Here is a 24,825-nt window from a genome sequence, read left to right as displayed (position 1 = left end):
GCTACCATGCTGTGTTGTCATGTTGTGTTGCTACCATGCTGTGTTGTCATGTTGTGTTGCTACCATGCTGTGTTGTTGTCTTAGGTCTCTCTTTATGTAGTGTTGTGTTGTTACCATGCTGTGTTTCTACCATGCTGTGTTATCATGCTGTGTTGTGTTGCTACCATGTTGTGTTGCTACCATGTTGTGCTGCTACCATGTTGTTGTCATGCTGTGTTGCTACCATGCTGTGTTGTCATGTTGTGTTGCTACCATGCTGTGTTGTCATGTTGTGTTGCTACCATGCTGTGTTGTTGTCTTAGGTCTCTCTTTATGTAGTGTTGTGTTGTTACCATGCTGTGTTTCTACCATGCTGTGTTATCATGCTGTGTTGTGTTGCTACCATGTTGTGTTGCTACCATGTTGTGCTGCTACCATGTTGTTGTCATGCTGTGTTGCTACCATGCTGTGTTGTCATGTTGTGTTGCTACCATGCTGTGTTGTCATGTTGTGTTGCTACCATGCTGTGTTGTTGTCTTAGGTCTCTCTTTATGTAGTGTTGTGTTGCTACCATGCTGTGTTGTCATGTTGTGTTGCTACCATGCTGTGCTGCTACCATGTTGTTGTCATGTTGTGTTGCTACCATGCTGTGTTGTTGTCTTAGGTCTCTCTTTATGTAGTGTTGTCATGTTGTGTTGCTACCATGCTGTGTTGTTGTCTTAGGTCTCTCTTTATGTAGTGTAGTGTTGTCTCTCTTTATGTAGTGTTGTCTCTCTTGTTGTGTGGTGTGTTTTGTCCTATATTTATTATTTATTTATTTAATTTTTAATCCCCAGCCACCGTAGGTCTTTTGCCTTTTGGTAGGTGGTCATTGTAAATAATAATTAGTTTTTAACTGACTTGCCTAGTTAGATAAAAGGTTAAATAAAAGGTTAAATAAAAGGTTAAATAAAAGGTTAAATAAAATAAATTAATAACTTAAGGCTACCTTCGTGGGGCTGCTTTGTGACAGTATAAAACATATATAATCCGGATTGTTCTTATTCTCCTCAAATAAATTGGAAAAAAAAAATAGGATGATCGAGCAGCAGTGAGGGCTCTTCGATACTGCACGGTGCCGTCTTTCCAAGCTAGTCGGAAGACTTCCAGTTTGGTGTGGCGCCATTTCCGTTCCAATTTTCTGGAAGCTTGCTTCAGGGCTCAGGTATTTTCGTTTAATCAGGGAGCTAGTTTATTGTGACAAATGTCGTTTTGTTTTTTTTAGCGGTGCGACTGCATCAAAGCTATTACGTTTAGATCCTCAGTTCGGGGGGTTAACCGATTTCTGTACTCCCGACGTCCTCGACGAGGCGGAGGGAGTCTGGAAGGGCATCAAGGAATCTTTGCGTTGTGTCTTGATAATAAATGTTAATAAAATCTGACACTAAAACACTTTTTTGGTCATTGTTTCTATTCAACGTTTAATAAGAAAACAAAAAAACTATTTTTTTATTTTTTTAAATTTAAGAATACAAAGCCATTACAGTCTTGTGGGTTTATAAATATGTACAAAAGAAAATTTCACCTCTAAAAAAAGGTTACGACTGGATGCTACACAGTACTATAGCCTACTGCTAGGGCTAACCAAGCTAGCATCCCGCTAACCAAGCTAGCATCCCGCTAACCAAGCCAGCATCCCGCTAACCAAGCCAGCATCCTGCTAACCAAGCCAGCATCCTGCTAACCAAGCCAGCATCCCGCTAACCAAGCTAGCATCCTGCTAACCAAGCTATCATCCTGCAAACATACTGCTAACCAAGCCAGCATCCCGCTAACCAAGCTAGCATCCTGCTAACCAAGCTAACAACAACAATATGTGGCAGTACACACTCTTCCTCATTGGAACAGGCCACAGTTGTACAGTACGTCAGAGGCAGATCGGAAGGCGAGGACATTGTCGTGGAAACGCTGCAGGTCCAGCCTGGCCTGCTTGACGCCCCGCCACCCTCGGCCCTTATAGGTCATCGTCAGCAGCTTGGAGCTCAGGTAGTGGAGCCATAACACATTGGAGTGGGGCTGGTAGTCACCCCACACGTTACTGTAGGAGAGAGAGAGACAGGTTAGAGACAGACAGACAGTTCAAAAGTAAAACAGGTTAGAGACAGACAGGTAGACACCTCGATAACCCCCACTCCAACGTACCCGTTCTCCATGGTAACCCCCCACCCCAACCTACCCGTTCTCCATGGTAACCCCCCCCCCACCCCAACCTACCCGTTCTCCATGGTAACCCCCCCCACCCCAACCTACCCGTTCTCCATGGTAACCACCTCACCCCAACCTACCCATTCTCCATGGTAACCCCCCACCCCAACCTACCCATTCTCCATGGTAACCCCCCACCCCAACCTACCCGTTCTCCATGGTAACCCCCCACCCCAACCTACCCGGTCTCCATGGTAAAATCCTCACCCCAACCTACCCGTTCTCCATGGTAACCCCCCACCCCAACCTACCCGTTCTCCATGGTAACCCCCATCTCCATGGTAACCCCCACCCCAACCTACCCGTTCTCCATGGTAACCCCCCACCCCAACCTACCCGTTCTCCATGGTAACCCCCCCACCCCAACCTACCCGTTCTCCATGGTAACCCCCCACCCCAACCTACCGTTCTCCATGGTAACCCCCATCTCCATGGTAACCCCTCACCCCAACCTACCCGTTCTCCATGGTAACCCCCCACCCCAACCTACCCGTTCTCCATGGTAACCCCCCACCCCAACCTACCCGTTCTCCATGGTAACCCCCCACCCCAACCTACCCGTTCTCCATGGTAAACCCCACCCCCTCTCCTTTGTAACCCCCCACCCCAACCTACCCGTTCTCCATGGTAACCCCCCATCTCCATGGTAACCCCCCACCCCAACCTACCCGTTCTCCATGGTAACCCACCCCACCCCAACCTACCCGTTCTCCATGGTAACCCCCCACCCCAACCTACCCGTTCTCCATGGTAACCCCCCATCTCCATGGTAACCCCTCACCCCAACCTACCCGTTCTCCATGGTAACCCCCCACTCTCCATGTTAATCCCCCACCCCAACCTACCCGTTCTCCATGGTAACCCCCATCTCCATGGTAACCCCCCACCCCAACCTACCCGTTCTCCATGGTAACCCCCCACCCCAACCTACCCGTTCTCCATGGTAACCCCCCATCTCCATGGTAACCCCCCACCCCAACCTACCCGTTCTCCATGGTAACCCCCCACCCCAACCTACCCGTTCTCCATGGTAACCCCCCACCCCAACCTACCCGTTCTCCATGGTAACCCCCATCTCCATGGTAACCCCCACCCCAACCTACCCGTTCTCCTGTCTCATGAGTCTGTAGATGTCGAACTGGTAGTCTCCACGTCCCTGGAACAGCTCCTCATCCGCTGAGATATCACAGGACACGGTGAGACCATCTACACACACACACACACACACACACACACACACACACACACAGTTAGCGGTACAGAGAGAGACAGAGGAGACAGAGGAGACAGGGAGAGAGAGAGAGAGAGAGAGAGAGACAGAGAGAGAGAGAGACAGAGAGAGAGAGAGAGAAAGAGAGAGAGACAGAGAGAGAGACAGAGAGAGAGACAGAGAGAGAGAGAGAGAGAGACAGCGAGAGAGAGAGAGAGAGAGACAGAGAGAGAGAGAGAGACAGAGAGAGAGACAGAGAGAGAGACAGAGAGAGAGAGAGAGAGACAGCGAGAGAGAGAGAGACAGAGAGAGAGAGAGAGACAGAGAGAGAGAGAAAGACAGAGAGAGAGAGAGACAGAGAGACAGAGAGAGACAGAGAGACAGAGAGAGACAGAGAGACAGAGAGAGAGACAGAGAGAGACAGAGAGAGAGACAGAGAGAGAGACAGAGAGAGACAGAGAGAGAGACAGAGAGAGAGACACAGAGAGAGACAGAGAGAGAGACAGAGAGGTGGACTGACCGATCTCGAGCCTGGACAGGGAGTAGTCGATGATGCGTACGCTCACCCCCCTGGTCTCTAAGGAATGGTTTGTCCCGTCGAGGAGGAAACTCGCCTCCTTCTCCTTAGTGGACTGGACCAACACATTACCCCAGTGGAGGTCCCTGAGGACAGGACAGGACAGGGGGGTTACTAAACACTCCTTAGAGGACTGGACCAACACATTACCCCAGTGGAGGGTCCCTGAGGACAGGACAGGGGGTTACTAAACACTCCTTAGAGGACTGGACCAACACATTACCCCAGTGGAGGGTCCCTGAGGACAGGACAGGGGGGTTACTAAACACTCCTTAGAGGACTGGACCAACACATTACCCCAGTGGAGGGTCCCTGAGGACAGGACAGGACAGGGGGTTACTAAACACTCCTTAGAGGACTGGACCAACACATTACCCCAGTGGAGGGTCCCTGAGGACAGGACAGGGGGTTACTAAACACTCCTTAGAGGACTGGACCAACACATTACCCCAGTGGAGGTCCCTGAGGACAGGACAGGGGGGTTACTAAACACTCCTTAGAGGACTGGACCAACACATTACCCCAGTGGAGGGTCCCTGAGGACAGGACAGGGGGTTACTAAACACTCCTTAGAGGACTGGACCAACACATTACCCCAGTGGAGGGTCCCTGAGGACAGGACAGGGGGTTACTAAACACTCCTTAGAGGACTGGACCAACACATTACCCCAGTGGAGGGTCCCTGAGGACAGGACAGGACAGGGGGTTACTAAACACTCCTTAGAGGACTGGACCAACACATTACCCCAGTGGAGGGTCCCTGAGGACAGGACAGGGGGTTACTAAACACTCCTTAGAGGACTGGACCAACACATTACCCCAGTGGAGGGTCCCTGAGGACAGGACAGGACAGGGGGTTACTAAACACTCCTTAGAGGACTGGACCAACACATTACCCCAGTGGAGGGTCCCTGAGGACAGGACAGGGGGTTACTAAACACTCCTTAGAGGACTGGACCAACACATTACCCCAGTGGAGGGTCCCTGAGGACAGGACAGGGGGTTACTAAACACTCCTTAGAGGACTGGACCAACACATTACCCCAGTGGAGGTCCCTGAGGACAGGACAGGGGGGTTACTAAACACTCCTTAGAGGACTGGACCAACACATTACCCCAGTGGAGGTCCCTGAGGACAGGACAGGACAGGGGGGTTACTAAACACTCCTTAGAGGACTGGACCAACACATTACCCCAGTGGAGGTCCCTGAGGACAGGACAGGACAGGGGGTTACTAAACACTCCTTAGAGGACTGGACCAACACATTACCCCAGTGGAGGGTCCCTGAGGACAGGACAGGGGGGTTACTAAACACTCCTTAGAGGACTGGACCAACACATTACCCCAGTGGAGGTCCCTGAGGACAGGACAGGACAGGGGGGTTACTAAACACTCCTTAGAGGACTGGACCAACACTTTACCCCAGTGGAGGGTCCCTGAGGACAGGACAGGGGGGTTACTAAACACTCCTTAGAGGACTGGACCAACACATTACCCCAGTGGAGGGTCCCTGAGGACAGGACAGGGGGTTACTAAACACTCCTTAGAGGACTGGACCAACACATTACCCCAGTGGAGGTCCCTGAGGACAGGACAGGGGGGTTACTAAACACTCCTTAGAGGACTGGACCAACACATTACCCCAGTGGAGGGTCCCTGAGGACAGGACAGGACAGGGGGTTACTAAACACTCCTTAGAGGACTGGACCAACACATTAGCCCAGTGGAGGGTCCCTGAGGACAGGACAGGGGGTTACTAAACACTCCTTAGAGGACTGGACCAACACATTACCCCAGTGGAGGTCCCTGAGGACAGGACAGGACAGGGGGGTTACTAAACACTCCTTAGAGGACTGGACCAACACATTACCCCAGTGGAGGGTCCCTGAGGACAGGACAGGACAGGGGGTTACTAAACACTCCTTAGAGGACTGGACCAACACATTACCCCAGTGGAGGTCCCTGAGGACAGGACAGGACAGGGGGTTACTAAACACTCCTTAGAGGACTGGACCAACACATTACCCCAGTGGAGGGTCCCTGAGGACAGGACAGGGGGGTTACTAAACACTCCTTAGAGGACTGGACCAACACATTACCCCAGTGGAGGGTCCCTGAGGACAGGACAGGGGGTTACTAAACACTCCTTAGAGGACTGGACCAACACATTACCCCAGTGGAGGTCCCTGAGGACAGGACAGGACAGGGGGGTTACTAAACACTCCTTAGAGGACTGGACCAACACATTACCCCAGTGGAGGGTCCCTGAGGACAGGACAGGACAGGGGGTTACTAAACACTCCTTAGAGGACTGGACCAACACATTACCCCAGTGGAGGGTCCCTGAGGACAGGACAGGGGGTTACTAAACACTCCTTAGAGGACTGGACCAACACATTACCCCAGTGGAGGGTCCCTGAGGACAGGACAGGGGGTTACTAAACACTCCTTAGAGGACTGGACCAACACATTACCCCAGTGGAGGTCCCTGAGGACAGGACAGGGGGTTACTAAACACTCCTTAGAGGACTGGACCAACACATTACCCCAGTGGAGGGTCCCTGAGGACAGGACAGGGGGTTACTAAACACTCCTTAGAGGACTGGACCAACACATTACCCCAGTGGAGGTCCCTGAGGACAGGACAGGACAGGGGGGTTACTAAACACTCCTTAGAGGACTGGACCAACACATTACCCCAGTGGAGGGTCCCTGAGGACAGGACAGGACAGGGGGGTTACTAAACACTCCTTAGAGGACTGGACCAACACATTACCCCAGTGGAGGGTCCCTGAGGACAGGACAGGACAGGGGGGTTACTAAACACTCCTTAGAGGACTGGACCAACACATTACCCCAGTGGAGGGTCCCTGAGGACAGGACAGGACAGGGGGGTTACTAAACACTCCTTAGAGGACTGGACCAACACATTACCCCAGTGGAGGGTCCCTGAGGACAGGACAGGGGGGTTACTAAACACTCCTTAGAGGACTGGACCAACACTTTACCCCAGTGGAGGGTCCCTGAGGACAGGACAGGACAGGGGGTTACTAAACACTCCTTAGTGGACTGGACCAACACATTACCCCAGTGGAGGTCCCTGAGGACAGGACAGGGGGTTACTAAACACTCCTTAGAGGACTGGTCTAACACATTACCCCAGTGGAGGGTCCCTGAGGACAGGACAGGACAGGGGGTTACTAAACACTCCTTAGAGGACTGGACCAACACATTACCCCAGTGGAGGGTCCCTGAGGACAGGACAGGGGGTTACTAAACACTCCTTAGAGGACGGGACCAACACATTACCCCAGTGGAGGGTCCCTGAGGACAGGACAGGGGGTTACTAAACACTCCTTAGAGGACTGGACCAACACATTACCCCAGTGGAGGGTCCCTGAGGACAGGACAGGACAGGGGGGTTACTAAACACTCCTTAGTGGACTGGACCAACACATTACCCCAGTGGAGGGTCCCTGAGGACAGGACAGGACAGGGGGTTACTAAACACTCCTTAGAGGACTGGACCAACACATTACCCCAGTGGAGGTCCCTGAGGACAGGACAGGACAGGGGGGTTACTAAACACTCCTTAGAGGACTGGACCAACACATTACCCCAGTGGAGGGTCCCTGAGGACAGGACAGGACAGGGGGTTACTAAACACTCCTTAGAGGACTGGACCAACACATTACCCCAGTGGAGGGTCCCTGAGGACAGGACAGGACAGGGGGTTACTAAACACTCCTTAGAGGACTGGACCAACACATTACCCCAGTGGAGGGTCCCTGAGGACAGGACAGGACAGGGGGTTACTAAACACTCCTTAGAAGACTGGACCAACACATTACCCCAGTGGAGGGTCCCTGAGGACAGGACAGGACAGGGGGTTACTAAACACTCCTTAGAGGACTGGACCAACACATTACCCCAGTGGAGGGTCCCTGAGGACAGGACAGGGGGGTTACTAAACACTCCTTAGAGGACTGGACCAACACATTACCCCAGTGGAGGGTCCCTGAGGACAGGACAGGACGGGGGTTACTAAACACTCCTTAGAGGACTGGACCAACACATTACCCCAGTGGAGGGTCCCTGAGGACAGGACAGGACAGGGGGGTTACTAAACACTCCTTAGAGGACTGGACCAACACATTACCCCAGTGGAGGGTCCCTGAGGACAGGACAGGGGGGTTACTAAACACTCCTTAGAGGACTGGACCAACACATTACCCCAGTGGAGGGTCCCTGAGGACAGGACAGGGGGGTTACTAAACACTCCTTAGAGGACTGGACCAACACATTACCCCAGTGGAGGGTCCCTGAGGACAGGACAGGACAGGGGGTTACTAAACACTCCTTAGAGGACTGGACCAACACATTACCCCAGTGGAGGGTCCCTGAGGACAGGACAGGACAGGGGGTTACTAAACACTCCTTAGAGGACTGGACCAACACATTACCCCAGTGGAGGGTCCCTGAGGACAGGACAGGACAGGGGGGTTACTAAACACTCCTTAGAGGACTGGACCAACACATTACCCCAGTGGAGGGTCCCTGAGGACAGGACAGGGGGGTTACTAAACACTCCTTAGAGGACTGGACCAACACATTACCCCAGTGGAGGGTCCCTGAGGACAGGACAGGGGGTTACTAAACACTCCTTAGAGGACTGGACCAACACATTACCCCAGTGGAGGTCCCTGACGACAGGACAGGACAGGGGGGTTACTAAACACTCCTTAGAGGACTGGACCAACACATTACCCCAGTGGAGGTCCCTGAGGACAGGACAGGACAGGGGGGTTACTAAACACTCCTTAGAGGACTGGACCAACACATTACCCCAGTGGAGGGTCCCTGAGGACAGGACAGGACAGGGGGTTACTAAACACTCCTTAGAGGACTGGACCAACACATTACCCCAGTGGAGGTCCCTGAGGACAGGACAGGACAGGGGGTTACTAAACACTCCTTAGAGGACTGGACCAACACATTACCCCAGTGGAGGGTCCCTGAGGACAGGACAGGACAGGGGGTTACTAAACACTCCTTAGAGGACTGGACCAACACATTACCCCAGTGGAGTGTCCCTGAGGACAGGACAGGGGGGTTACTAAACACTCCTTAGAGGACTGGACCAACACATTACCCCAGTGGAGGTCCCTGAGGACAGGACAGGACAGGGGGGTTACTAAACACTCCTTAGAGGACTGGACCAACACATTACCCCAGTGGAGGGTCCCTGAGGACAGGACAGGGGGGTTACTAAACACTCCTTAGAGGACTGGACCAACACATTACCCCAGTGGAGGGTCCCTGAGGACAGGACAGGACAGGGGGGTTACTAAACACTCCTTAGAGGACTGGACCAACACATTACCCCAGTGGAGGTCCCTGGGGACAGGACAGGACAGGGGGTTACTAAACACTCCTTAGAGGACTGGACCAACACATTACCCCAGTGGAGGGTCCCTGACGACAGGACAGGGGGGTTACTAAACACTCCTTAGAGGACTGGACCAACACATTACCCCAGTGGAGGGTCCCTGAGGACAGGACAGGGGGGTTACTAAACACTCCTTAGAGGACTGGACCAACACATTACCCCAGTGGAGGGTCCCCGAGGACAGGACAGGGGGTTACTAAACACTCCTTAGAGGACTGGACCAACACATTACCCCAGTGGAGGGTCCCTGAGGACAGGACAGGACAGGGGGTTACTAAACACTCCTTAGAGGACTGGACCAACACATTACCCCAGTGGAGGGTCCCTGAGGACAGGACAGGGGGTTACTAAACACTCCTTAGAGGACTGGACCAACACATTACCCCAGTGGAGGGTCCCTGAGGACAGGACAGGACAGGGGGGTTACTAAACACTCCTTAGAGGACTGGACCAACACATTACCCCAGTTGAGGGTCCCTGAGGACAGGACAGGGGGTTACTAAACACTCCTTAGAGGACTGGACCAACACATTACCCCAGTGGAGGGTCCCTGAGGACAGGACAGGACAGGGGGTTACTAAACACTCCTTAGAGGACTGGACCAACACATTACCCCAGTGGAGGGTCCCTGAGGACAGGACAGGACAGGGGGTTACTAAACACTCCTTAGAGGACTGGACCAACACATTACCCCAGTGGAGGGTCCCTGAGGACAGGACAGGACAGGGGGGTTACTAAACACTCCTTAGAGGACTGGACCAACACATTACCCCAGTGGAGGTCCCTGAGGACAGGACAGGGGGGTTACTAAACACTCCTTAGAGGACTGGACCAACACATTACCCCAGTGGAGGGTCCCTGAGGACAGGACAGGGGGGTTACTAAACACTCCTTAGAGGACTGGACCAACACATTACCCCAGTGGAGGGTCCCTGAGGACAGGACAGGACAGGGGGTTACTAAACACTCCTTAGAGGACTGGACCAACACATTACCCCAGTGGAGGGTCCCTGAGGACAGGACAGGGGGTTACTAAACACTCCTTAGAGGACTGGACCAACACATTACCCCAGTGGAGGGTCCCTGAGGACAGGACAGGGGGGTTACTAAACACTCCTTAGAGGACTGGACCAACACATTACCCCAGTGGAGGTCCCTGAGGACAGGACAGGACAGGGGGTTACTAAACACTCCTTAGAGGACTGGACCAACACATTACCCCAGTGGAGGGTCCCTGAGGACAGGACAGGACAGGGGGGTTACTAAACACTCCTTAGAGGACTGGACCAACACATTACCCCAGTGGAGGTCCCTGAGGACAGGACAGGACAGGGGGGTTACTAAACACTCCTTAGAGGACTGGACCAACACATTACCCCAGTGGAGGGTCCCTGAGGACAGGACAGGGGGGTTACTAAACACTCCTTAGAGGACTGGACCAACACATTACCCCAGTGGAGGGTCCCTGAGGACAGGACAGGGGGGTTACTAAACACTCCTTAGAGGACTGGACCAACACATTACCCCAGTGGAGGTCCCTGACGACAGGACAGGACAGGGGGTTACTAAACACTCCTTAGAGGACTGGACCAACACATTACCCCAGTGGAGGTCCCTGAGGACAGGACAGGACAGGGGGTTACTAAACACTCCTTAGAGGACTGGACCAACACATTACCCCAGTGGAGGGTCCCTGAGGACAGGACAGGACAGGGGGTTACTAAACACTCCTTAGAGGACTGGACCAACACATTACCCCAGTGGAGGTCCCTGAGGACAGGACAGGACAGGGGGTTACTAAACACTCCTTAGAGGACTGGACCAACACATTACCCCAGTGGAGGGTCCCTGAGGACAGGACAGGACAGGGGGGTTACTAAACACTCCTTAGAGGACTGGACCAACACATTACCCCAGTGGAGTGTCCCTGAGGACAGGACAGGGGGGTTACTAAACACTCCTTAGAGGACTGGACCAACACATTACCCCAGTGGAGGTCCCTGAGGACAGGACAGGACAGGGGGGTTACTAAACACTCCTTAGAGGACTGGACCAACACATTACCCCAGTGGAGGGTCCCTGAGGACAGGACAGGGGGGTTACTAAACACTCCTTAGAGGACTGGACCAACACATTACCCCAGTGGAGGGTCCCTGAGGACAGGACAGGACAGGGGGTTACTAAACACTCCTTAGAGGACTGGACCAACACATTACCCCAGTGGAGGTCCCTGGGGACAGGACAGGACAGGGGGGTTACTAAACACTCCTTAGAAGACTGGACCAACACATTACCCCAGTGGAGGGTCCCTGACGACAGGACAGGGGGGTTACTAAACACTCCTTAGAGGACTGGACCAACACATTACCCCAGTGGAGGGTCCCTGAGGACAGGACAGGGGGTTACTAAACACTCCTTAGAGGACTGGACCAACACATTACCCCAGTGGAGGTCCCCGAGGACAGGACAGGGGGTTACTAAACACTCCTTAGAGGACTGGACCAACACATTACCCCAGTGGAGGGTCCCTGAGGACAGGACAGGACAGGGGGGTTACTAAACACTCCTTAGAGGACTGGACCAACACATTACCCCAGTGGAGGGTCCCTGAGGACAGGACAGGGGGGTTACTAAACACTCCTTAGAGGACTGGACCAACACATTACCCCAGTGGAGGGTCCCTGAGGACAGGACAGGACAGGGGGTTACTAAACACTCCTTAGAGGACTGGACCAACACATTACCCCAGTGGAGGGTCCCTGAGGACAGGACAGGGGGTTACTAAACACTCCTTAGAGGACTGGACCAACACATTACCCCAGTGGAGGGTCCCTGAGGACAGGACAGGACAGGGGGTTTACTAAACACTCCTTAGAGGACTGGACCAACACATTACCCCAGTGGAGGGTCCCTGAGGACAGGACAGGACAGGGGGTTACTAAACACTCCTTAGAGGACTGGACCAACACATTACCCCAGTGGAGGGTCCCTGAGGACAGGACAGCAGGGGGTTACTAAACACTCCTTAGAGGACTGGACCAACACATTACCCCAGTGGAGGTCCCTGAGGACAGGACAGGGGGTTACTAAACACTCCTTAGAGGACTGGACCAACACATTACCCCAGTGGAGGGTCCCTGAGGACAGGACAGGGGGGTTACTAAACACTCCTTAGAGGACTGGACCAACACATTACCCCAGTGGAGGTCCCTGAGGACAGGACAGGACAGGGGGTTACTAAACACTCCTTAGAGGACTGGACCAACACATTACCCCAGTGGAGGGTCCCTGAGGACAGGACAGGACAGGGGGTTACTAAACACTCCTTAGAGGACTGGACCAACACATTACCCCAGTGGAGGGTCCCTGAGGACAGGACAGGGGGGTTACTAAACACTCCTTAGAGGACTGGACCAACACATTACCCCAGTGGAGGTCCCTGAGGACAGGACAGGGGGTTACTAAACACTCCTTAGAGGACTGGACCAACACATTACCCCAGTGGAGGGTCCCTGAGGACAGGACAGGACAGGGGGTTACTAAACACTCCTTAGAGGACTGGACCAACACTTTACCCCAGTGGAGGGTCCCTGAGGACAGGACAGGACAGGGGGTTACTAAACACTCCTTAGAGGACTGGACCAACACATTACCCCAGTGGAGGGTCCCTGAGGACAGGACAGGGGGGTTACTAAACACTCCTTAGAGGACTGGACCAACACATTACCCCAGTGGAGGTCCCTGAGGACAGGACAGGGGGGTTACTAAACACTCCTTAGAGGACTGGACCAACACATTACCCCAGTGGAGGGTCCCTGAGGACAGGACAGGACAGGGGGGTTACTAAACACTCCTTAGAGGACTGGACCAACACTTTACCCCAGTGGAGGGTCCCTGAGGACAGGACAGGACAGGGGGGTTACTAAACACTCCTTAGAGGACTGGACCAACACTTTACCCCAGTGGAGGGTCCCTGAGGACAGGACAGGGGGTTACTAAACACTCCTTAGAGGACTGGACCAACACATTACCCCAGTGGAGGTCCCTGAGGACAGGACAGGACAGGGGGGTTAATAAACACTCCTTAGAGGACTGGACCAACACATTACCCCAGTGGAGGGTCCCTGAGGACAGGACAGGGGGGTTACTAAACACTCCTTAGAGGACTGGACCAACACATTACCCCAGTGGAGGGTCCCTGAGGACAGGACAGGACAGGGGGTTACTAAACACTCCTTAGAGGACTGGACCAACACATTACCCCAGTGGAGGGTCCCTGAGGACAGGACAGGACAGGGGGTTACTAAACACTCCTTAGAGGACTGGACCAACACATTACCCCAGTGGAGGGTCCCTGAGGACAGGACAGGACAGGGGGTTACTAAACACTCCTTAGAGGACTGGACCAACACATTACTAACACACACAGACAGACAGACACACAGACAGACAGACAGGCAGACAGACAGACCTGTGCTACCAGACAGACAGACAGACAGGCAGACAGGCAGACCTGTGCTACCAGACAGACAGACAGACAGACAGGCAGACAGACAGGCAGGTAGACAGACAGACAGACAGGCAGGCAGACAGACCTGTGTTACCAGACAGACAGACAGACAGGCAGGCAGGCAGACAGGCAGGTAGACAGACCTGTGTTACCAGACAGACAGACAGGCAGGCAGACAGACCTGTGTTACCAGACAGACAGACAGGCAGGCAGGCAGACAGGCAGGTAGACAGACAGGCAGGTAGACAGACAGGCAGACCTGTGTTACCAGACAGGCAGACAGGCAGGCAGACAGACAGGCAGGTAGACAGACAGGCAGGTAGACAGACAGGCAGGTAGACAGACAGGCAGGTAGACAGACAGGCAGGTAGACAGACAGACCTGTGTTCGAAGCAGAGCTCCTGTTCAGCCACAGCCAGAGCAGCAGTCACCTGGTGGAGGATACTCTGGGCTACCATCACCGACGCCAGCTGGGGAGGACGGGAGGGGAGGAGGAAGGAGAGGAGGAGGAGGAGGAGGAGAGAGGAGAGAGGAGGAGGAGAGAGAGAGGAGGGAGGAGAGAGAGGAGGAGAGAGAGGAGGGGAGAGAGAGGAGGAGAGGAGGAGGAGAGGGGAGAGAGAGAGGAGGAGAGAGAGAGGAGGAGAGGAGGAGAGAGAGAGGAGGAGAGAGGAGGGAGAGAGAGGGAGGAGAGAGGAGGAGGAGGAGAGGAGAGAGAGGAGGGAGGAGAGAGAGGAGGAGGAGAGGAGAGGAGGAGGGAGAGAGAGGGGAGGAGGGAGAGAGAGGAGGAGGAGAGAGGAGAGAGAGGAGAGGAGAGAGAGAGAGGAGGGGAGAAGAGAGGAGGGGAGAGAGGGAGGGGAGAAGAGGGGAGAGGGAGAGGAGGGGAGAGGAGGAGGAGGAAGAGAGGAGGGGGAGAGAGAGGAGGAGGAAGAGAGGAGGGGGAGAGAGAGGAGGAGAGGAGAGTTTAGATATGTTTATGAACATATCACAAGGCTGCTCCCAATCAGATATACTGTAGAGAACCAAACACCTGTCCATTACTGTTCTCCAGGTCTCCTCACCTGTCCATTACTGTTCTCCAGGTCTCCCCACCTGTCCATTACTGTTCTCCAGGTCTCCTCACCTGTCCATTACTGTTCTCCAGGTCTCTCCACCTGTCCATTACTGTTCTCCAGGTCTCCTCACCTGTCCATTACTGTTCTCCAGGTCTCCTCACCTGTCCATTACTGTTCTCCAGGTCTCCTCACCTGTCCATTACTGTTCTCCAGGTCTCCTCACCTGTCCATTACTGTTCTCCAGGTCTCCTCACCTGTCCATTACTGTTCTCCAGGTCTCCTCACCTGTCCATTACTGTTCTCCAGGTCTCCTCACCTGTCCATTACTGTTCTCCAGGTCTCCTCACCTGTCCATTACTGTTCTCCAGGTCTCCTCACCTGTCCATTACTGTTCTCCAGGTCTCCTCACCTGTCCATTACTGTTCTCCAGGTCTCCTCACCTGTCCATTACTGTTCTCCAGGTCTCCCCACCTGTCCATTACTGTTCTCCAGGTCTCCTCACCTGTCCATTACTGTTCTCCAGGTCTCCTCACCTGTCCATTACTGTTCTCCAGGTCTCCCCACCTGTCCATTACTGTTCTCCAGGTCTCCTCACCTGTCCATTACTGTTCTCCAGGTCTCCTCACCTGTCCATTACTGTTCTCCAGGTCTCCTCGCCTGTCCATTACTGTTCTCCAGGTCTCCTCGCCTGTCCATTACTGTTCTCCAGGTCTCCTCGCCTGTCCATTACTGTTCTCCAGGTCTCCTCACCTGTCCATTACTGTTCTCCAGGTCTCCTCACCTGTCCATTACTGTTCTCCAGGTCTCCTCACCTGTCCATTACTGTTCTCCAGGTCTCCTCACCTGTCCATTACTGTTCTCCAGGTCTCCTCACCTGTCCATTACTGTTCTCCAGGTCTCCTCACCTGTCCATTACTGTTCTCCAGGTCTCCTCACCTGTCCATTACTGTTCTCCAGGTCTCCTCACCTGTCCATTACTGTTCTCCAGGTCTCCTCACCTGTCCATTACTGTTCTCCAGGTCTCCTCACCTGTCCATTACTGTTCTCCAGGTCTCCTCACCTGTCCATTACTGTTCTCCAGGTCTCCTCACCTGTCCATTACTGTTCTCCAGGTCTCCTCACCTGTCCATTACTGTTCTCCAGGTCTCCTCACCTGTCCATTACTGTTCTCCAGGTCTCCTCACCTGTCCATTACTGTTCTCCAGGTCTCCTCACCTGTCCATTACTGTTCTCCAGGTCTCCTCACCTGTCCATTACTGTTCTCCAGGTCTCCTCACCTGTCCATTACTGTTCTCCAGGTCTCCTCACCTGTCCATTACTGTTCTCCAGGTCTCCTCACCTGTCCATTACTGTTCTCCAGGTCTCCTCACCTGTCCATTACTGTTCTCCAGGTCTCCTCACCTGTCCATTACTGTTCTCCAGGTCTCCTCACCTGTCCATTACTGTTCTCCAGGTCTCCTCACCTGTCCATTACTGTTCTCCAGGTCTCCTCACCTGTCCATTACTGTTCTCCAGGTCTCCTCACCTGTCCATTACTGTTCTCCAGGTCTCCTCACCTGTCCATTACTGTTCTCCAGGTCTCCTCACCTGTCCATTATTGTTCTCCAGGTCTCCTCACCTGTCCATTACTGTTCTCCAGGTCTCCTCACCTGTCCATTACTGTTCTCCAGGTCTCCCTACCTGTCCATTACTGTTCTCCAGGTCTCCCCACCTGTCCATTACTGTTCTCCAGGTCTCCTCACCTGTCCATTACTGTTCTCCAGGTCACTGCCTCCAAACTCAAACTCCAGGATGAGAAACAGCTGCTCCTCACTGAAGAAATCTGATCAGAGAGAGAGAGAGAGAGAGACAGGTTATACAGACAGACAGGTTAGACAGACAGACAGCTTAGACAGACAGGTAAGATAGAGAGACTGGTTAGAAGAGACAGACAGGTTAGGACATAGAGACAGTTAAGACAGACAGGTAAGACAGACAGACATACAGAGAGACAGACAGACATACAGAGAGACATACAGGTAAGACAGAGAGACATACAGGTAAGGCAGACAGACAGACAGGTTAGACAGACAGACAGGTTAGGGTGTCAGACCCATTTTTCTCCAGGTAGATGACAGACAGACAGGTAAGACAGACAGGTAATCAGATCCATCTTTCTCCAGGTAGATGACAGACAGGTAAGACAGACAGACAGGTTATCAGACCCATCTTCCTCCAGGTAGATGGTGAACCATAACAAGCCATCTGCTCTAGTTTCCCATAATCCACCTCTGTCCAGATGGGAGCTGGTGCGTTTCGCATCGTGTTTATTTAGTTATTCTGAACACGTCGGTTTGTTTGCCACGTCAACTCTGTAAACCAATCAAAACGTGTGTACTATCCATGACACCATCTCTGCTGATCACGTCGGCCAATCACGTTATCCGTATCTAAAAATGGGAGCAGACAGCCGGAGACGTCGAGAGAGAGATCGCAGTCCGAACAACTGCTATCAGGTCAATTAGTTATTTAGTTATTTATTTGTAATTCGACGATTTACTTATAGACGCGTGTATACAATCAATTGCCAAGCTGTTAAAATGTCTTTCCCAACTTAGAACACAGGAACCTTAGTAATGTAGATAGCTAGTTAGTTAAGTAGCTAGTTAGTTAGGTAGCTAGTTAGTTAGTTAGGTAGCTAGTTTGTTAGGTAAGTAGCTAGTTAGTTAGGTAAGTAGCTAGTTAGTTAGTTAGGTAAGTAGCTAGTTAGTTAGTTAAGTAGCTAGTTAGTTAGGTAAGTAGCTAGTTAGTTAGGTAAGTAGCTAGTTAGTTAGGTAAGTAGCTAGTTAGTTAGGTAAGTAGCTAGTTAGTTAGTTAGGTAGTTAGTTAGCTAGTTAGGTAGTTAGTTAGCTAGTTAGTTAGTTAGGTAGCTAGTTAGGTAGCTAGTTAGTTAGTTAGGTAGCTAGTTAGTTAGGTAGCTAGTTAGTTAGTTAGGTAGCTAGTTAGTTAGGTAGCTAGGTAGTTAGTTAGTTAGGTAGCTGGTTAGTTAGGTACCTAGTTAGTTAGGTAGCAAGTATGTAAATGTAAGTAGATGTTGCTAGCTAGCAGGAGCAGATCGCTTTAGCACAAGCTAGCATTTTAACTATCAGTTTATTCTAAGTTTAAGACTACAAAACGACTACAAAACTTCTATAGGACACGTAGTGTAAATCTACTAGAGTCATCAAGCCAGGACCAATCAATCAATCAATCAATCAATCAATCAATCAATCAATCAATCAAATGTATTTATAAAGCCCTTCTTACATCAGCTGATATCTCAAAGTGCTGTACAGAAACCCAGCCTAAAACCCCCAAACAGCAAGCAATACAGGTGTAGAAGCACGGTGGCTAGGAAAAACTCCCTAGAAAGGCCAGAACCTAGGAAGAAACCTAGAGAGGAACCAGGCTATGAGGGGTGGCTAGGAAAAACTCTCTAGAAAGGCCAGAACCTAGGAAGAAACCTAGAGAGGAACCAGGCTCTGAGGGGTGGACCAGTCCTCTTCTGGCTGTGCCGGGTGGAGATTAGAAACCTAGAGAGGAACCAGGCTATGAGGGGTGGAGATTAGAAACCTAGAGAGGAACCAGGCTATGAGGGGTGGACCAGTCCTCTTCTGGCTGTGCTGGATGGAGATTAGAAACCTAGAGAGGAACCAGGCTATGAGGGGTGGAGATTAGAAACCTAGAGAGGAACCAGGCTCTGAGGGGTGGACCAGTCCTCTTCTGGCTGTGCCGGGTGGAGATTAGAAACCTAGAGAGGAACCAGGCTCTGAGGGGTGGCTAGGAAAAACTCCCTAGAAAGGCCGAGAACCTAGGGAAGAAACCTAGAGAGGAACCAGGCTATGAGGGGTGGAGATTAGAAACCTAGAGAGGAACCAGGCTATGAGGGGTGGAGATTAGAAACCTAGAGAGGAACCAGGCTCTGAGGGGTGGACCAGTCCTCTTCTGGCTGTGCCGGGTAGAGAGGAACCAGGCTATGAGGGGTGGGCCAGTCCTCTTCTGGCTGTGCCTGAACAACACATTATCCCTGTCAATAGCAGGATGACTGCAGAGCACCTTGCCTCAGACTGCCAGGATGTTCACATTTTCATTCCTTTGCTGTAATATTTTATTTTACAAATTTTAGTGTCTAACTTTAGTCTGATCTATTTCCTGTGTCCTGCTCCCAGAGATCAGCCAAGTATGTACTGAGTCGCTCACTGCGAGGACAACCATCCTACAGCGGTTTGAACTAGCCCTGCCATCACTACTTAGACATTCAGACCCCTTGATTTTTTTCCCCCCACATTTTGTTACGTTACAGCCTTATTCTAAAATGGATTAAATCTTCACACAATACCCCATAATGACATCACAATGGCCCATAATGACATCACAATACCCCATAATGACATCACAATACCCCATAATGACATCACAATACCCCATAATGACAAAGCAGAAACAGGGTTTTATAAAAGATTTGAAACTGTAAAATATCACATTCACGTAAATATTCAGACCCTTTATTCAGTACTTTGTTGAAGCACCTTTGGCAGCGATTACAGCCTCTAGTCTTCTTGGGTACGACGCTACAAGCTTGGCACACCTGTATTTGGGGAGTTTCTCCCATTCTTCTCTGCAGATCCTCTCAAGCTCTGTCAGGTTGGATGGGGAGCGTTGCTGCACAGCTATTTTCAGGTCTCTCCAGAGATGTTCGATCGGGTTCAAGTCCGGGCTCTGGCTGGGCCACTCAAGGACATTCAGAGACTTGTCCCGAAGCCAGTCCTGTGTTGTCTTGGCTGTGTGCTTAGGGTCGTTGTCCTGTTGGAAGGTGAACCTTCGCCCCAGTCTGAGGTCCTGAGCGCTCTGGAGCAGGTTTTCATCAAGGATCTCTCTATACTTTGCTCTGTTCATCATTCCCTCGATCCTGACTAGTCTCCCAGGCCCTGCCGGTGAAAAACATCCCCACAGCATGATGCTGCCACCGCCATGCTTCACCGTAGGGGATGGTGCCAGGTTTCCTCCAGACGTGACGCTTGGCATTCAGGCCAAAGAGTTCAATCTTGGCTTCATCAGACCGGAGAATCTTGTTTCTCATGGTCTGAGAGTCCTTTTTGGCAAACTCCAAGCGGTCTGTCATGTGCCTTTTACTGAAGAGTGGCTTCCGTCTGGCCTCTCTACCATAAAGGCCTGATTGGTGGAGTGCTACAGAGATAATTGTCCTTCTGGAAGGTTCTCCCATCTCCACAGAGGAACTCTGGAGCTCTGTCAGAGTGACCATCGGGTTCTTGGTCACCTCCCTGACCAAGGCCCTTCTCCCCCGATAGCTCAGTTTGGCCAGACAGCCAGCTCTAGGAAGAGTCTTGGTGGTTCCAAAGTCCTTCCATGGAGCCCACTGTGTTCTCGTGGACCTTCAACGCTGCAGAAATGTTTTGGTACCCTTCCCCAGATCTGTGCCTCGACACAATCCTGTCTCTGAGCTCTACGGACAATTCCTTCAGACCTCATGGCTTGGTTTTTGCTCCGACATGCCCGGTGAACTGTGGGACCTGATATAGACAGGTTTGTGCCTTTCCAAATCATGTGCAATCAATTGAATTGACCACAGGTGGACTCCAGGATGATCAATGGAAACAGGAAGCACCTGAGCTCAATTTCAAGTCTCATAGCAAAGGGTCTGAATACTTATGTAAATAAGGTATTTCTGTTTCTTAGTTTTAATAAACCTGTTTTCACTTTGTCATTCTGGGGTATTGCGATGTCATTCTGGGGTATTGCGATGTCATTCTGGGGTATTGCGATGTCATTCTGGGGTATTGCGATGTCATTCTGGGGTATTGCGATGTCATTCTGGGGTATTGCGATGTCATTCTGGGGTATTGCGATGTCATTCTGGGGTATTGCGATGTCATTCTGGGGTATTGCGATGTCATTCTGGGGTATTGCGATGTCATTCTGGGGTATTGCGATGTCATTCTGGGGTATTGCGATGTCATTCTGGGGTATTGCGATGTCATTCTGGGGTATTGCGATGTCATTCTGGGGTATTGCGATGTCATTCTTTGGTATTGCGATGTCATTCTGGGGTATTGCGATGTCATTCTGGGGTATTGTTGTAGATTAACCCAGAATAAGGATGTAAAGTAATAAAATGTGGAAAAGGGGAAGTGGTCTGTATAAATCATACCAAAGCTAGCGAGCTCCCAGACTGAAGAGGACCAGATAGAGCTAGTGAGCTCCCAGACTGAAGGGGACCAGATAGTGGACCAGATAGGGGACCAGATAGAGCTAGTGAGCTCCCAGACTGAAGGGGACCAGATAGGGGACCAGATAGAGCTAGTGAGCTCCCAGACTGAAGAGGACCAGATAGGGGACCAGATAGAGCTAGTGAGCTCCCAGACTGAAGAGGACCAGATAGGGGACCAGATAGGGGACCAGATAGAGCTAGTGAGCTCCCAGACTGAAGGGGACCAGATAGGGGACCAGATAGAGGACCAGATAGAGCTAGTGAGCTCCCAGACTGAAGAGGACCAGATAGAGCTAGTGAGCTCCCAGACTGAAGGGGACCAGATAGGGGACCAGATAGAGCTAGTGAGCTCCCAGACTGAAGGGGACCAGATAGAGCTAGTGAGCTCTCAGACTGAAGGGGACCAGATAGAGCTAGTGAGCTCCCAGACTGAAGAGGACCAGATAGGGGACCAGATAGAGCTAGTGAGCTCCCAGACTGAAGGGGACCAGATAGAGCTAGTGAGCTCCCAGACTGAAGAGGACCAGATAGGGGACCAGATAGAGCTAGTGAGCTCCCAGACTGAAGGGGACCAGATAGGGGACCAGATAGAGCTAGTGAGCTCCCAGACTGAAGGGGACCAGATAGGGGACCAGATAGGGGACCAGATAGAGCTAGCGAGCTCCCAGACTGAAGGGGGACCAGATAGAGCTAGTGAGCTCTCAGACTGAAGGGGACCAGATAGAGCTAGTGAGCTCCCAGACTGAAGAGGACCAGATAGGGGACCAGATAGAGCTAGTGAGCTCCCAGACTGAAGGGGACCAGATAGAGCTAGTGAGCTCCCAGACTGAAGGGGACCAGATAGAGCTAGTGAGCTCCCAGACTGAAGGGGACCAGATAGAGCTAGTGAGCTCCCAGACTGAAGGGGACCAGATAGAGCTAGTGAGCTCCCAGACTGAAGGGGACCAGATAGGGGACCAGATAGAGCTAGTGAGCTCCCAGACTGAAGGGACCAGATAGGGGACCAGATAGAGCTAGTGAGCTCCCAGACTGAAGGGGACCAGATAGAGCTAGTGAGCTCCCAGACTGAAGGGGACCAGATAGGGGACCAGATAGAGCTAGTGAGCTCCCAGACTGAAGGGGACCAGATAGAGCTAGTGAGCTCCCAGACTGAAGAGGACCAGATAGAGCTAGCGAGCTCCCAGACTGAAGGGGACCAGATAGAGCTAGTGAGCTCCCAGACTGAAGGGGACCAGATAGTGGACCAGATAGAGCTAGTGAGCTCCCAGACTGAAGGGGACCAGATAGGGGACCAGATAGAGCTAATGAGCTCCCAGACTGAAGGGGACCAGATAGGGGACCAGATAGAGCTAGTGAGCTCCCAGACTGAAGAGGACCAGATAGGGGACCAGATAGAGCTAGTGAGCTCCCAGACTGAAGGGGACCAGATAGGGGACCAGATAGAGCTAGTGAGCTCCCAGACTGAAGGGGACCAGATAGAGCTAGTGAGCTCCCAGACTGAAGGGGACCAGATAGGGGACCAGATAGAGCTAGTGAGCTCCCAGACTGAAGAGGACCAGATAGGGGACCAGATAGGGGACCAGATAGAGCTAGTGAGCTCCCAGACTGAAGAGGACCAGATAGGGGACCAGATAGGGGACCAGATAGAGCTAGTGAGCTCCCAGACTGAAGGGGACCAGATAGAGCTAGTGAGCTCCCAGACTGAAGAGGACCAGATAGAGCTAGCGAGCTCCCAGACTGAAGGGGACCAGATAGAGCTAGTGAGCTCCCAGACTGAAGGGGACCAGATAGGGGACCAGATAGGGGACCAGATAGAGCTAGTGAGCTCCCAGACTGAAGGGGACCAGATAGAGCTAGTGAGCTCCCAGACTGAAGGGGACCAGATAGTGGACCAGATAGAGCTAGTGAGCTCCCAGACTGAAGGGGACCAGATAGGGGACCAGATAGAGCTAATGAGCTCCCAGACTGAAGGGGACCAGATAGGGGACCAGATAGAGCTAGTGAGCTCCCAGACTGAAGAGGACCAGATAGGGGACCAGATAGAGCTAGTGAGCTCCCAGACTGAAGAGGACCAGATAGGGGACCAGATAGAGCTAGTGAGCTCCCAGACTGAAGAGGACCAGATAGGGGACCAGATAGAGCTAGTGAGCTCCCAGACTGAAGGGGACCAGATAGGGGACCAGATAGGGGACCAGATAGAGCTAGTGAGCTCCCAGACTGAAGGGGACCAGATAGGGGACCAGATAGAGCTAGTGAGCTCCCAGACTGAAGGGGACCAGATAGAGCTAGTGAGCTCCCAGACTGAAGGGGACCAGATAGAGCTAGTGAGCTCCCAGACTGAAGGGGACCAGATAGGGGACCAGATAGAGCTAGTGAGCTCCCCAGACTGAAGGGGACCAGATAGAGCTAGTGAGCTCCCAGACTGAAGGGGACCAGATAGAGCTAGTGAGCTCCCAGACTGAAGGGGACCAGATAGAGCTAGTGAGCTCCCAGACTGAAGAGGACCAGATAGGGGACCAGATAGAGCTAGTGAGCTCCCAGACTGAAGGGGACCAGATAGGGGACCAGATAGAGCTAGTGAGCTCCCAGACTGAAGGGGACCAGATAGGGGACCAGATAGAGCTAGTGAGCTCCCAGACTGAAGGGGACCAGATAGGGGACCAGATAGAGCTAGTGAGCTCCCAGACTGAAGGGGACCAGATAGAGCTAGTGAGCTCCCAGACTGAAGGGGACCAGATAGAGCTAGTGAGCTCCCAGACTGAAGGGGACCAGATAGAGCTAGTGAGCTCCCAGACTGAAGAGGACCAGATAGGGGACCAGATAGAGCTAGTGAGCTCCCAGACTGAAGGGGGACCAGATAAAGGGACCAGATAGGGGACCAGATAGAGCCAGTGAGCTCCCAGACTGAAGGGGACCAGATAGGGGACCAGATAGAGCCAGTGAGCTCCCAGACTGAAGGGGACCAGATAGAGCTAGTGAGCTCCCAGACTGAAGGGGACCAGATAGAGCTAGTGAGCTCCCAGACTGAAGGGGACCAGATAGAGCTAGTGAGCTCCCAGACTGAAGAGGACCAGATAGGGGACCAGATAGAGCTAGTGAGCTCCCAGACTGAAGGGGACCAGATAGGGGACCAGATAGAGCTAGTGAGCTCCCAGACTGAAGGGGACCAGATAGGGGACCAGATAGAGCTAGTGAGCTCCCAGACTGAAGGGGACCAGATAGAGCTAGTGAGCTCCCAGACTGAAGGGGACCAGATAGGGGACCAGATAGGGGACCAGATAGAGCTAGTGAGCTCCCAGACTGAAGGGGACCAGATAGGGGACCAGATAGAGCTAGTGAGCTCCCAGACTGAAGGGGACCAGATAGGGGACCAGATAGAGCTAGTGAGCTCCCAGACTGAAGGGGACCAGATAGAGCTAGTGAGCTCCCAGACTGAAGGGACCAGATAGGGGACCAGATAGAGCTAGAGCCCCAGACTGAAGAGGACCAGATAGAGCTAGTGAGCTCCCAGACTGAAGGGGACCAGATAGGGGACCAGATAGAGCTAGTGAGCTCC

At 52.4% G+C, this 24,825-nt stretch overlaps 1 protein-coding gene across 1 annotated transcript in view; it reads right to left on the bottom strand.

Moving 5' to 3' along the window:
- Positions 1 to 1,478: 1,478 nt before the first annotated feature.
- The window catches only part of LOC106592654 (serine/threonine-protein kinase haspin-like), a 27,879-nt gene continuing 4,532 nt past the window's right edge, over positions 1,479 to 24,825 (bottom strand). The window contains exons 6-10 of the mRNA XM_045711202.1: positions 16,765 to 16,844; positions 14,352 to 14,440; positions 3,954 to 4,096; positions 3,327 to 3,429; positions 1,479 to 2,056 (exon numbers count right to left, since the gene is read on the bottom strand). Of these exons, the coding sequence (XP_045567158.1) occupies positions 1,855 to 2,056; positions 3,327 to 3,429; positions 3,954 to 4,096; positions 14,352 to 14,440; positions 16,765 to 16,844 (617 nt within the window). The 3' untranslated portion in view covers positions 1,479 to 1,854. The remainder of the gene's footprint in view (positions 2,057 to 3,326; positions 3,430 to 3,953; positions 4,097 to 14,351; positions 14,441 to 16,764; positions 16,845 to 24,825) is intronic.

The sequence above is a fragment of the Salmo salar genome, unplaced genomic scaffold (assembly GCF_905237065.1).
Source record: "Salmo salar unplaced genomic scaffold, Ssal_v3.1, whole genome shotgun sequence".
NCBI classification, from domain to species: domain Eukaryota; kingdom Metazoa; phylum Chordata; class Actinopteri; order Salmoniformes; family Salmonidae; genus Salmo; species Salmo salar.
This window is presented reverse-complemented; position numbering and strand designations above follow the sequence as displayed.